The sequence below is a fragment of the Lactuca virosa genome, chromosome 3, assembly GCF_052849685.1.
Source record: "Lactuca virosa cultivar CGN04683 chromosome 3, Lactuca_virosa_CGN04683_v6, whole genome shotgun sequence".
In the NCBI taxonomy this organism is placed as follows: Eukaryota; Viridiplantae; Streptophyta; class Magnoliopsida; order Asterales; family Asteraceae; genus Lactuca; species Lactuca virosa.
The window spans coordinates 41,517,827-41,531,246 of record NC_136428.1 but is presented as its reverse complement, the minus strand read 5'-3'; the positions used below and the strand labels follow the sequence as shown (position 1 = coordinate 41,531,246).

Genomic DNA, 13,420 nt, shown 5'->3' with positions numbered 1-13,420 from the left:
ATAAAAAGTGGAAAAGAAGAAAAAAAAATATTTTTGGAGCTTTTATAAAAAAAAATGAATGCAAATTAGAGGCTAAAATGCTATGCAACCTAACTAAAATGCATGAGAAAGCAAAAAGAAAAAGGGAATACCTCACCCCAAGCTTAAGAACAAGTATTTGTCCTCAATGCTTAAGGTAAGGGTAGAAATAACCTATATCATAGAGTCGGGAGGAGAAGAGGGGTGTTGATCCATTTTTAGCCGATTATAACTTTGAAGCGTAAATCTGAACTCCAATTTTGAACTGCACCATAAGCTTAGGCTTTTTCACTTTTCAATGACCTTCAACAATGTAAAGAATCGAGCCCAAAAACAATCTGGATTTTCTTTTCGGTGGGCCAACTGGTTTAGATGAAAGGAGGTGCTTCTTGATTTAATTTACTTGCTAAATGAAGCCCGATCAAGGTAGTCAAACGATGTAGTCAAGCGGTCAAGGACTTGGATTAAACATGGGCATGGTTGGGTCAATGCGGCCTCGTGAATTTCTGCGCGACCTCATGAGTTGTTGCGCGGCCTCGAGAGTTTTTTGCTTTTATTTTTGCACGGCCTTGTGAACTCAATTGAAGACTTGTTTAGTTCTTTGATCGATTTACGCAGGCTGAAAAAGAACCCGAGGCGCGGCCTCGCTAGGGACCCTACGCGGCCTCGTGAACTTCTACGCGGCCTTTAGAGCTACTTGTTTTCTTTCTTCTTGACTCCCTGGTTGTTTCACGCGGATTTAAGGAAAAATTTAAGTGTGGCCTCGTGAACTGAAGACATAAAACTCAAAAATTAGATTTTCCAAAAAAATATTTTAATCCCAGGAGGAATCCCGACAAGTCCCGGTTTGAAATTTTCAACAAAAATGGGACCCCGAACATTGGAAAAACTTGATTTTTCAAAAACAAACGCTTTTAAATTTTCAAAAATATTTAAAAAAAATAATTTTATTTGGTTTTTAAAAACGTGAAAGCATAATGCTCTCCAAAAATGCCCATCTTTAACGTATTTGGCAAGACGTCCTCCAAACTTTGCTTTAACACTTTGGTGCGTCCAAATGGACGATGTTTTGGATATTTAAATCGAATCCTTCATAGAACGTCTTCAATCGATGTCCATTAACCTTGAAAACTTGTCTCGTGTCATGGATTTCCAGCACTCCATGCTTGAAAATTTTCACTACAATAAAGGGACCATTCCATCGAGATCTCCCTTTTCTTGGGAAAAGTTTTAGTCGGGAACGATAAAGATGAACTTTTTATCCCGACTTGAAGTGTTTTCGGGTGATGGACTTGTTGTGAAAAGTTTTCACTTCCTTCTTGTAAATCTTGACATTTTGATATGCTTCGTTTATCGATTCCTCGAGATCTTCGATTTGTAACTTCTCATGCCTCCTTAATTGTCCTGTGTCCAACTTGTCAGCTTCTTCATCAATTTCCGGTTTTCAAGGGTGGTGTTCTACCTCCCCTATTATGTTTCTTTGATTATAACCTTTACTCAAACTCGTCTCTAGCAAATCATGGCTAGTCAATTCAAATAAACTTTGAGTTAAAGGTTCAACGACATCAACAAAGTACAAAGAAGATATATCTCTAGGGTATCTCATGGCATCATTAATATTGAATTTAGTTACCTCAACATCAAATTCCATTGTGAGGTTACCCGCATACACATCAATTTTTGTTCTAGCCGTTTTCAAAAATGGTATTCCAAGCAAGATTAGAACCGATTTGGAGGAAACTTGTTCCTCTAAATCAATCACATAAAAATCTATGGGAAAGATTAGTTTATTGACTTGAACTAAAACATCTTCTAAGACACCCCTAGGGATAACACTCGATTTGTTCGCAAGTTGAATAGTAACACCCATTCGATTTAAATGTGCGATATTTAACGATTCATATACCGAATAGGGCATGACATAAACAGAAGCACCAAGATCAAGCATGCCACTGCTAATAGTAACATCCCCTATCTTGCAAGGAATCGTAAACATTTTGGGGTCTTTGCATTTTTGTGAGAGTTTTCTTTTTAAAATAGCGGAAACATTTTCACTCATTGAAATCTTTTCATGTTCTTGAAGTTTTCTTTTGTTAGTGCAAAGTTCTTTAAAAAATTTAGCATACCTTGGGATTTGCATAATTGCATCTAACAACAGAATGTTTACCTCAACCTTTCGAAGGGTGTATAAGATTCCTCTTTCATCCTCCTTCTTCTTTGACTATGAGTGTGACCATCCTTGGAGCTTCGCCTTAAACTTTACTTTTCACAATCGTCTCTTGACTTGGGACGACCTCACCCTCATTTTCTTTAGAATCTTCCTTTTTGCTACCTTCTCCAGTTTCTCTTCAACTTCTCAATGTAACCATATTTACATTTGGGTTCTTTTCTGTTTGTGAATGTAATTTGCCACGAGACTCCAACTTGCTTATGTTGGGATATTTATGGTGTTGTGTCAATATTGATTATGCATGTATTTAGTCTTTATTATTATCGGATTGGGCATGTCCATCCGTCTTTATGGTGCTAGGGTTAGACTATAAATATACCATGCATGTATCGTTTTAGGGTTAATGTTTTTGTAGCCCTACATATCTTTACAGAGAAGTTCTTATCGAACTCTTCTAAGATATTGATAATTAAGCATTCGACACTCTTTCAATCACATTCAATCTTTGTTCTTATTGTTTGATTCAACTAAACTGTTTTGAATCCATCGACCATTATTTTATTGTTTCAACAAGTGGTATTAGAGCCAGTGGCGAGGGTTCGATTCTCTCAGGGAGCAGTTTTTGAGCGGGGGGGGGGGGGGGAATTGTTGGGGTCATAAATGGCATCGAACAAGTCCTCACACGATGGCTTGGAGTGCCGCAATCGAATGTCTGGTCCTGGAGGGCTGAATGCGTTATATGGTTAAGGTTTATCCCTTTCTAACACCAATTGGTTTTAGATCAACCGGTAGCACTGATGCTCAACAAGAAACCCTAGATTCGTGTATTTCCTTGAAAGATTGAGTGTGCGAGCTTGTATGAGCTTGGAAAGTTGATTTTGGTGATTCTTTGGAAGGAACTTTGAAGTTGGAAGTGCCTAGCTTGGAAGGAGGACCTTGGATCCAGAAATTCTTCTTCAATAGCAGTCTTTCTGAGGTATAAAGTCGACATCTTGCTTTCTTATCATCTAGATCTCTTTAACGGAAGTTTTAGCATGATTTTGGGTTTTTGGTTGGGCTAGCCAAGATGTTAAAGGTTCCAGGGGTTATTATGTTAGATCTAACCCCTTCATGACTTCTCATGGCTGAAAGTTGCAAACTTTATTAGTTCCAACTCCCATTCATGAAATAAGTCCCTCATTAAGTTCTTATTAAGCTCTAGAGTGTATTTCTAGCTTGCATGTACCTAAAGTTGGAAACTTTACGTGATTATCCAACCTTTGGACCCTAGATCTGTTTTGGGACTATATTGGGAGAGTTCAAGGGCTTAATGGATTAAGACTCACTCTAAAGAGCCTAGGGTTTGGGTTTGCCTCTTATTGGATGGTTCTTAAGGGTAAAGTTGGAAACTTTACCCTTATAGACATCATTTTGGATGAGATCTGAGATTTGGAGTCCTTAGATTCGATGGTATCAGCTTAATGCATTAAGAGGTTGGATTTCTGGCCAACTCGACGAGTTCATTAGTGAACTTGACGAGTTGATGGGATTTCCCCGATCTGTACGGATCATGGAGAAACTCGACGAGTTGAGGGATAACTCAGCGAGTTGGGTCAACTCAGGCCGTTGACTTTGACTTTTGACCTTAGTCTTTGACTAAGTTTGACCTTTAATGGATTTTGGGACATTTTGAGTTGTATTTAAGGGATTGTTTCTATTATAGGGTTTGTGTAGAGCGGATTTTTGGAGTCTCGATCTAGTCAGCTACCATTTAGTATTGAGGTGAGTCTTTTCACCACACTCATGGGTCGAAGGCACCAATGCCGGCCCATTACTGATTATGAAATGTTTCGTATGAGAATATGTGATTGTTTGTTAGTGGAATTATATGTGGACTATGTGCAGACCATGGGGGGAGCCCATGACACTTGGCAAGACCATAGGAGGAGCCCATGGCACGGGGATATAAGACCATGGGGGTAGCCCATGACATTCCATTGAAGACCATGGAGGGAGTCCATGGCAAACTTGTATGTATATGTATGAGCATGACATTATGTGATTATATGATTTGTTTGATTGGGAAACTCACTAAGCTTATGCTTACAGTTTTATTGAATGTTTCAGGTACTTCTATTAATAAGGGAAAGGGTTCGGCTTGATGGCGTGGCGTGCATTCTCCAGTGTTTTCACATTTAGCTTTTTGTACTCTGAATTCAAAAATAATATAGATATGTATTGGGATTTTTGTACTTCCTATGGATGATGTTTATAAAATTAAAAGTTTAATTTTTTTTTTCTGAAAATTGGGCTGTACATCCCCGTACGCCCAGTGTATGCGGCTTAACCCAAAATTGTCCTAACTTCAAACAGTCGTAACTTCATCATTCTGACTCCGTTTTCCACGTTCTTTATATCAACGGAAAGGTGTTGAAGAGCCCCACAACATTATCTAAATATCTTGGACTGAAAACTTCTCGAACAAAAATCCATATTTCATTCAAGAACCTGGCCTACGACTTTTCCCTTTTTTCCCTTCGGCTCAAACACAATTCAAGGGTTAAATCTCTTAACTATCATACCTCCTTCCACAAGGACTAAACTTTTCTTCCTTAAGGCCCAAAGCCTTACACAATCGACTTCCGACCCACGACCCTGAATCACAAAATGATCCAGAACAGGGTGTTACAATTAGCCAACAATTTAGCTATAACCTTAAACTTAATACCAATAAGACTAATAGGGCGGTAATCATTAATAAAATTGGGATTATCAACTTTTGGGATTAAAGTGATAAAAGAGGAATTAGACCCCGAGGAAAAGAAGGCTTCATATAAAATTCTTGAACAAAAGAGATAACATCAATCCCCAATATCTCCCAAAAGTGTCGAAGGAACCGAAATGTGAACCCGTCTGGACCAGGCGCACGGTCCAAACCACAATCCCAAACAACATCTTTTATTTCTTCCAGAGAAAACATGGACTCAATAAAATAAGCCAAATCAGGATGTATACTTCTGAAACTGTCGCTTCGACTAGATAAATGAATTCCATCAAATGGCTGGAATTTGGAAGACTAATAATCAAGAAAAGCTTATTTCACACTACTTGGGTCAGAAAGCCACTCCCCATTAAGAGAGATACATTTAATCATCAATTGGCGTATACGTTTCTTCAACATACCATTGAAAAACGTAGAATTCTCACCCTCTCCGCTGACCATGTGACTTTAGCTTTTTGGGAAACGTCCAAGGACTTGGCTTTTTGAAGCTTAGTGAAGTCTCCTAGAATAGAGTCTCCCATATATAAGACTTGCATTAGAATTACCAACATCTAACTCAATGTCAATCTCTTTTAACCAAGAAAAAAGTCTAGAATTCTCCAACCCGGTCTTAATTTTAGACTCATAAACCCAAAATCTAATCTGAGATTTAATGAACTTCAGTTTGTTTTTTCCTATAAAAAATAATTAGATTAGGATATATCATCAAATAGATTGCATACAGACATATTCATTTGGTTTTAAATACATATAACATGTTTTAAAATTAGTTTAAGAAGAATTATATATGATTAAAAAAAATACAAAATAGAAAAAAAGTAGATACGATCAAGTTTTAAGATAATTATAATACATAATACTTTTATTTATTTTCTAAAAATAAAAGAAATTGTTTAATTGAAGTTTGATTTTTTTAATAATATATATTGGACATTGTATAAATAAAAATAGTTTATAAGAATATTATTCGTGGTTCCATTTCTAAAGGAATGAAAAAAACACCTCTTTCAATGGAACTAATATCAACACACAAGAAAGGAATCATATTTCGTAAGTAATGCATTATTCTATTTATTCTATCATTTTTTTTATCGATTACCACATACCAATATAAAATGAAAATTGTATGAATAAAAACAAGACAAACTGCAAAAATGGTCCCTGTGGTATGTATTTTTTTTTTGGTTTTAGTCAAAACCATGACTTTTTTTTTCTGGCTTTGTGGTCTTTTTGGATTAGTTTGTATGTGAATATGTTCCCTCCAAAAATTGAAATTACTAAATTGTCCTCTTTGATATATTTTTTATGTTTTTTTCTATTTAATTTAATATTTTATTAATAATAAACTGGGGACCACACCCCATTCTCTCTCTCTCTCTCTCTCTCTCTCTCTCTCTCTCTCTCTCTCTCTCTCTCTCTCTCCTACCCCCTATCAGTTCGCTCTTGTTTACATCCCTTAACTACAAAGATCATCAATGGTTTTCCTTCACAATTAAGAGGAAGCCGACACCATTGCAGTCGGAGACACAACCACTGGCGACTCCCTCCTCCTTCCACATAACCATTACCACGATCGTATTTTTTTCCATACGAGTCATTGGAACTTTTTCTGCTTTCTGTGCAACCATTATCACCTCCCACCACTATGTCGGCCACCATAGAAAGATTTCACACCATCGACGCCACTACCGACGGTGGTGTTGGTGGCAGATAAGGGTTGTTTTCAAGGTCCGATTAAAAGGTTTTATGGGTTTTCAATGTTTGATTTCAAGGTTTTCATGTCCGATTTTGAGGAAGAAGACGGTGCGTAGTTGTTGGAGCTTCGCGTTTTCTTTTTTCTACACCAAGAAGTCCAATTTCAGATGCTGATAACAAGCTGCCATTCATCATCTCCCCCATCTCACGCACACAGTAAAAATACGATCTGTTCTACAAGGTTTTGTTGGGCAGAAAAATCGATTTATATAGGGTTTTGTTAGGGCTGACAAATCGATTTCTACAGGATTTTGTTAGGTCTAGAAGTCGATTTCTTTCTTTTGATAAGGAAGTTGATTTGCAGGTGTATGTGCATATGTGTGATTGTTCATCATTCGGTGTTGATTCTGGACCGTGATTGCTAGGGTTTTCGACGACTTATTGTTAGACAGTAAGTTGTCTTCTCTGGTGGTGGTAAGTTGTCTTCTTTGGTGGCAGTGGAAGGACATTGGTGAAGGGAAGAAATTTGGAAAGCTCGACCATTGCAGATGAAGGGGAAGAAAAGAATGATTTGAGGGGAAGTTTTGCATTCCTTTGATGCTGAAATTGGGAGAGAGAGAGAGAGAGAGAGAGAGAGAGGTACGTGGAACCTATTTTTAATATATATATATATATATATATATATATATATATATATATATATATATATATATATATATATGAAAAAATGGAAAATAAATATAATAAGGCAGAATTTCATATATGCCCTTATTAAACGTCTAAATATCGTATTTATCCAACTTAAAATCTAAATATCATATTTGCCTTTCTTAATATTTTAAAATATCGGATTTGCCCAAATCCATTTTTTTAATAGTTTTTAATATTTATTAATCCTTTTTATATTGCAAAATCATTAAAATTAAAAAAAAAATGAAATGGAGCATTTTACCCCTTGATTCTATATTGTTGGTTTTATGCGTTGGCCCTCTTCCTCACAGTCGTTCCTTGTGCATTCTCTACGTCTTCCTTTTTGCCTCTTGCCAATTTCATTCATTCAATCGACAATAAGCACCAGGTAAATATGAATTTTCCTTAATACCCTTCTTTTTGCAACAAATTCAACCAGGGGCTTCAAAATTTTTGAGAATGCGATTAGAACTTCAATATGGTTTCTTTAATTTGATTTTTCACAACTCCTTTACATATATACCTTTCATTTTGGCAACATTATCAACCAAGAGACATGTTCCTCTATAACCGTGAATGCTTGAAGTCTATCTATTAATTTCACAATTCCTTTTCCATATATGCCCTTCGTTTAGGTCATGACTCAAAACCACAGGCCTAATTTTGCTTCTGCACTTCTAATTTCTCAATGATATTGCAGGTTGTTCCTTAAATTAAAATGACTTTTGAAGTGTAAGATATTTGGTCCCAGTCTTGGCTTCTACAGTCATGTTTATGTTATTACAGTTTCTGGTATTGCTGGAAAAACGGGAATTTTTTGAAACCCCTGGTTGAATCTGGGCAAATTAGGAAAAAGTGCACAATTACATGTGCTTATCGGGATTGAAGGAATGAAGCTGGTGAGAGGGAAAAAGGAAGATGGCGAGAGTGAACAATGAACGATCGTGATGATGAAGCTAGAGCAGAAAGCCAATGATCTGTGAAGAATTCATGTGTTCTAGAATGAAGGGGCAAAATGGTCCATTTAGTTTCTTTTTAATTATAATGATTTTACAATATAAAAAATAATTATTAAATATTAAAAAACTATTAAAAAAAATAGATTTGGGCAAATCAGATATTTTAAAAGATTAAAAATGGCAAATATGATATTTAGATTTTAAGTCGGGTAAATACGATATTTAGACGTTTAATAAGGGATATATGAAATTCTGCCATATAATAAGGGCAATTTAGTCTTTTCAGTTTACCGAAGGACCAAAATCACAAACAAACTACCTCAAAAGGACCACCAATCAAAAAAAGCCGTGATTTGGAGTAAAACCCCCAAAAAATACATACCACAAAGACCATTTTTGTAATCGTCTAAAAACAATTTATAATTATAATATTTATGATTCCATTCCTAGAGCAATGAAAGAAAATACCCTCCCTATGAAATTACATTCAACACGTTACAAAGAATCAGAGTAAGAAATACTTTATTATATTCTTTCATGTCCACCAATCATGATTATTTCATTTCACCGTAATGTTATTTTTCTATTGATATCAAACGCTACCTGCAAATAAGAAGATGCCAATCGGCAAATTAGGGGATACAAATATACAATGAAGGGCAAATCCACAAAATTCATTAAGTTTATACGGAAATTCGATTTTGACATCATATTATTTATTGTCTCGACTAATGTATTCTGTTTTCCAATTTGTTTTAATGTTGACCGTTTACCCGATTGTCAAGACGTGACATTCTTTGATGACATAACACATGACATGAGATGCTGATGTGTCATTCTTTGGTAACATAACATTCTAGACGTCAAAATTGAAAAAAGATAAAACTAAAATGTAACGACTTTTATGATTGTTTATCCAAAATATAATGTCTTTTGTGCAATTTCGTATTATCATAAGCATAATAAAAATTCCAACGTTTGTAGATATTATCATAGGTCTAGAATGAAAATCTCACCTCCCATGCATGATTAAGTATGCTTATCCGATTTGTAAGTAGCAAACTTGATATATATATATATATATATATATATATATATATATATATATATATATATATATATATATATATATATATATATATATATATATATTTGATCCTACTGATTAAAGAACAACAGAAAGTTAACGTATATGGTTCTTGTGGAGGAGCGAAATGACACATAATTTGGACCCTCTTGGAGGCGTGGACAGAAATATAACCCTATGCAAAAATCTATGTGTGGTCTTCTTTTCTCCTTTCTGTTTCACGATCTTGTTGTACAATCTACACTTTCTTAGGTTTAATTGATCATAGTTACTATATAAGAGTTATAGTCTAAGTTAATAAATAAATTTGAAAATTATACTTCTTGTAGGTTTGCATGGGAAGTGCAATTTAAATGTTGGTCAATTGAAAGGATTATCTGTGTATATATGTTTTTTAATTGACTATTATGATAATAATATAATATATGTGAGGGTGTTTTAAATCAATATACTCACACGGACATCCTAGACCAATAATAATATTCATTAGTTGGAATTTCATTATTTTAACACCTAAAATGTGATGTTAGTAAAGAGTATTACGTTAGTTGACAATTGAATAAATGACCAATATTGAAACAAATTAGAAAAGACAGTGTCTCAATTGAGGTAAAAAATAAAATAATATCAAAATCAAATTTTCATATAAATTTAACTATTTTTGTTAAATATGTCCTAAAGTTAATAAAAAAGGAATAAGAGAAAATCAGCAGGTGACAAAGATGTAACGTCAAATGTAAGAAAAATAAAAGAATTGATACAAAAACCTAAAATTATGGCCCATGCAGGTCTCGAACCTGCGACCTTCGCGTTATTAGCACGACGCTCTAACCAACTGAGCTAATGGGCCTCGATGTTTATGATTTCAATATCGCATTAATAACAATTACAGAAGTGGTGTTTATGTTAAATACCTTTTAAGGGTTTCTGAATTTCACCATCCATTTCCATTGTGAAGGGAGAAAGAATACACTGAAACTGTTAAACAACGAGGAAGGAAGATGGGAAAGTCGACGGCGACGGCGACGACGAAAGATGATGCTCAAGCTCTTTTCCGCTCTCTGCATTCTGCTTATTCCGCTACTCCCACTAATCTCAAGGTTCTCCTTTTTCTGATCCATCTAATCAAATTCGCCTGTGTTACTGTTTTCTATTGTGTCTGTGCCCTAACGATCTAATCTAATTCCAGATCATAGATCTGTACGTGGTGTTCGCTGTCTTCACCGCTCTGATTCAGGTATGCCGTTGTTTTGGTACACAATCTGTTCATGATTCGTGAACCGTTCTTTACATTTTCAACGTTCTGTTTAAATTAATAGTCGTGGCTCATTGTGATGTGAAATTGATGTCGCCTTTCGCTGTTTGATTGATCCAGTTAGTGTTCTTTAGTGGGATTTTAGACCAATTTCGTTTCCCTTCGAGTCTCTTTTCTATTTTGAATGGTTGATGTTAAGAACTTTAATTTTTGGTTCGCAGTTGTCTTCAATGTTTACTAGTTGTCCTGTTTGATTTACCTCCTGTAATTTACTCTCCAAGACTCTTAGATTTAACATCAAAATTGGGCAGATTGGTGAAATGTGAACAGTAATTGAAGGCAGATTAGTTCCTTATGTTTGGAGTCCACATAGAAATGTAGATGATAGATACTTATGGTTTTGCTTTTATTATCAGGTGGGTTATATGGCCATTGTTGGCTCCTTTCCATTCAACTCCTTTCTCTCAGGTGTACTCTCTTGTGTAGGAACAGCTGTTCTTGCAGGTAATCTTATATGTATATTATATTCAACTTTATGCTTGAATACATTTCATTTCAATTAGGGTTTCCATGTTTAGAAAAAATAATTTCTTTATCCTTTTGATTACAACAGTTTGTCTTCGTATCCAAGTAAACAAAGAAAACAAGGAATTTAAGGTACGTTTCTTGTTCCTCTTTGGCTCTGTACTTCTAAACGTTTTGATTGAGATCATGCAATTAAACTGAGGAGGGCATTTACGTCATTTTTTATAAACTTATTTTTGCCATGTCATGTCATATCCTGTGTACCCTGATATCTGCTTATCAAATTGTTGTAGGATTTGCCTCCTGAGCGTGCTTTTGCGGATTTTGTTTTGTGCAATTTGGTGCTGCATTTGGTGATCATGAACTTTCTTGGATAAAATTAGGTCTCGAGTTTATTGCATCAAAAGATTATATAAACTAAATTTTCGATATTGAGGATTAGCTGAATATCTCTAGGCTCTTTGCTACATTATGCTTGATATGTATAACATTCAAACCTTTTTTATTTGCCAAAGGAAAACTTTTATCCCTTAATGCTAATTTACAAGAGTTTCAAAGTGTTTACATGAAGATACTTTAGACTATGAAGAATCCTATTACTTATAATACCGACTTCTATTAATGTAATCAGTAGATGGACGCCAACATCTTTCTCCTTTATGAAATAGTCAACTTTTGTATTTACAGATTTGAACCTAATATTTTCAAGATTCTATTTTTTGATTTCACAATTATTTTGTTTTGACTTTGAACACTTTATTCAGTTTCAAATTAAAAATGTAACTCAAACAAATGTCTCTTTCTTCTACACAATCAGCAACAATATTATAAGCCTTGTTGCAAATGTTATCTTGCAAGATTGTCAATTACATTGACTTTGGTTCATATAGTTGAAGGGTTGTTGATGTTGCTGTATTGATTAGTCATAGTGGTTGGTTCTCAAACCATCAAACAGAAGTGGATCCATTTTTTTTTCTTCCAAATTCTGTGTTTTTTAAAAATACCATATATTTGAGAACCATTGTTTAAACAACATGTCATTTGCATTAAAAATTGTATTTAGGATTCAGATTCTTTCATGTTACAACTTGTTTCTTTAGAGTTATTAAACGTTAACAAATGTTCTTACAATGAAAGAAACCTATCCACAATGCTCAAAATTTTTTGATACAAGCTATGAGCTATTTACTAAGCAAAAAATTTCTAAATAGTTGTTTTGAATGCAACCATTGAATATGAAAGCATTGCAAGACAAATAAATACAGCCATTTAATAGGCCTATTTTTATTAAGACGTAAGCTTAAAGTATGAAATTATGTTGAATTGTGGAGTTCGATTATTTCTTGATCTTGCCGCTATTTAGACATAACAAGGAAACCAGGGATTTTGGAGAATAGAAGTCTCGTCTCTGGTAGCTTGGCATCCCTTTGGGTCGTTTTGCGTTTCTTGGGTATCACATGTTTAGGCCCATTTTTTTGTGTATATATAGATCTCATACATCTCAAAAACCATAATGTTCATAATTTAATAAGACATTCTTTTATCTATAAGAAAAAGGGAAAGGAAAAGGTAGGAGGGTATGCTTTTAAGGTAAAGAAGAAACATATTATAATTAGTCATTGACGTTTTCCTTTTCCATGTGCTAAAAGCGCAAAGATCCTAAAGGGCTTTTAAATAATGATTCATATAATATTCACTAAGGGTCAAATGAACATGATTCCCTTCTTAGAGATCCTATTATCTCCAAAGTGGTTCTAACTTCTAACATCATATCATCACGACATACTATCAATTGACAATTAGGTATGGTAGATTGTTTGATTTATGTGATATAATGTATAAAAGTAGTTTACAAACCTTAAAGGCTTTGTATGTCATTTTTTTTCTGAATCTCTTTGTATGCAAGTTGAAAAAGAATAAATAAGGGGCATTTGCTTTGTGAAAATATGATGGATTCTATTCAACAAATAGGCCAATAGGGTCACGTAGAACTGTTTGATTTGAATTCGATTTCTTATTGTTTGGTTAAAAAGGAAGGATCTTGGAATTAAAGGTTTCTCAAATGAGAGATTACAACGTTCCATTACTTTGACGAAGGATTTTAATTTCATTCTTTCCTATTGTTTGTTAATTCAAAATACTTTATAAGTTCTTTTTGTTTCAAAACTTTGTGACATAGGTGTGCTTGACAAAATTACCTGGAAGCTGAAGCATTTAATTGTGTATAAATGTTTGGTATAAATTCAGATACCACCAAACC

General features: G+C 34.5%; 2 protein-coding genes and 1 non-coding gene across 3 annotated transcripts; 1 reads left to right on the top strand and 2 right to left on the bottom strand.

Annotated features, from left to right (window-relative positions):
* Positions 1-1,462: 1,462 nt before the first annotated feature.
* Positions 1,463-2,158, bottom strand: LOC145163438 (uncharacterized). Its single transcript, XM_079082277.1, has one exon. It carries the CDS (start codon positions 2,156-2,158, stop codon positions 1,463-1,465), a length of 696 nt encoding a protein of 231 aa, XP_078938403.1.
* A 7,998-nt stretch (positions 2,159-10,156) lies between these two features.
* On the bottom strand, positions 10,157-10,230 carry TRNAI-AAU (transfer RNA isoleucine (anticodon AAU)). The gene has a single exon. It is a non-coding gene; the product is annotated as a tRNA-Ile (tRNA).
* A 95-nt stretch (positions 10,231-10,325) lies between these two features.
* On the top strand, positions 10,326-11,694 carry LOC145162285 (dolichyl-diphosphooligosaccharide--protein glycosyltransferase subunit DAD1). Its single transcript, XM_079081471.1, has 5 exons — positions 10,326-10,480; positions 10,570-10,617; positions 11,052-11,139; positions 11,249-11,292; positions 11,454-11,694. The coding sequence occupies exons 1-5, from the start codon at positions 10,382-10,384 to the stop codon at positions 11,535-11,537; spliced, it is 363 nt and encodes a 120-aa protein (XP_078937597.1). The 5' UTR covers positions 10,326-10,381; the 3' UTR covers positions 11,538-11,694.
* The last annotated feature ends 1,726 nt before the right edge of the window (positions 11,695-13,420 follow it).

What these genes read in the sequence shown, in the direction of transcription:
- LOC145163438 (XM_079082277.1), bottom strand. Translation starts at nt 2,158, where the DNA reads ATGCAAATCCCAAGGTATGCTAAATTTTTTAAAGAACTTTGCACTAAC.
- LOC145162285 (XM_079081471.1), top strand. Translation starts at nt 10,382, where the DNA reads ATGGGAAAGTCGACGGCGACGGCGACGACGAAAGATGATGCTCAAGCT. An exon ending in AGGAACAGCTGTTCTTGCAG is followed by an intron (nt 11,140 to 11,248) that starts GTAATCTTATAT and finishes TGATTACAACAG; the next exon opens with TTTGTCTTCGTATCCAAGTA. An exon ending in AAGAAAACAAGGAATTTAAG is followed by an intron (nt 11,293 to 11,453) that starts GTACGTTTCTTG and finishes AAATTGTTGTAG; the next exon opens with GATTTGCCTCCTGAGCGTGC.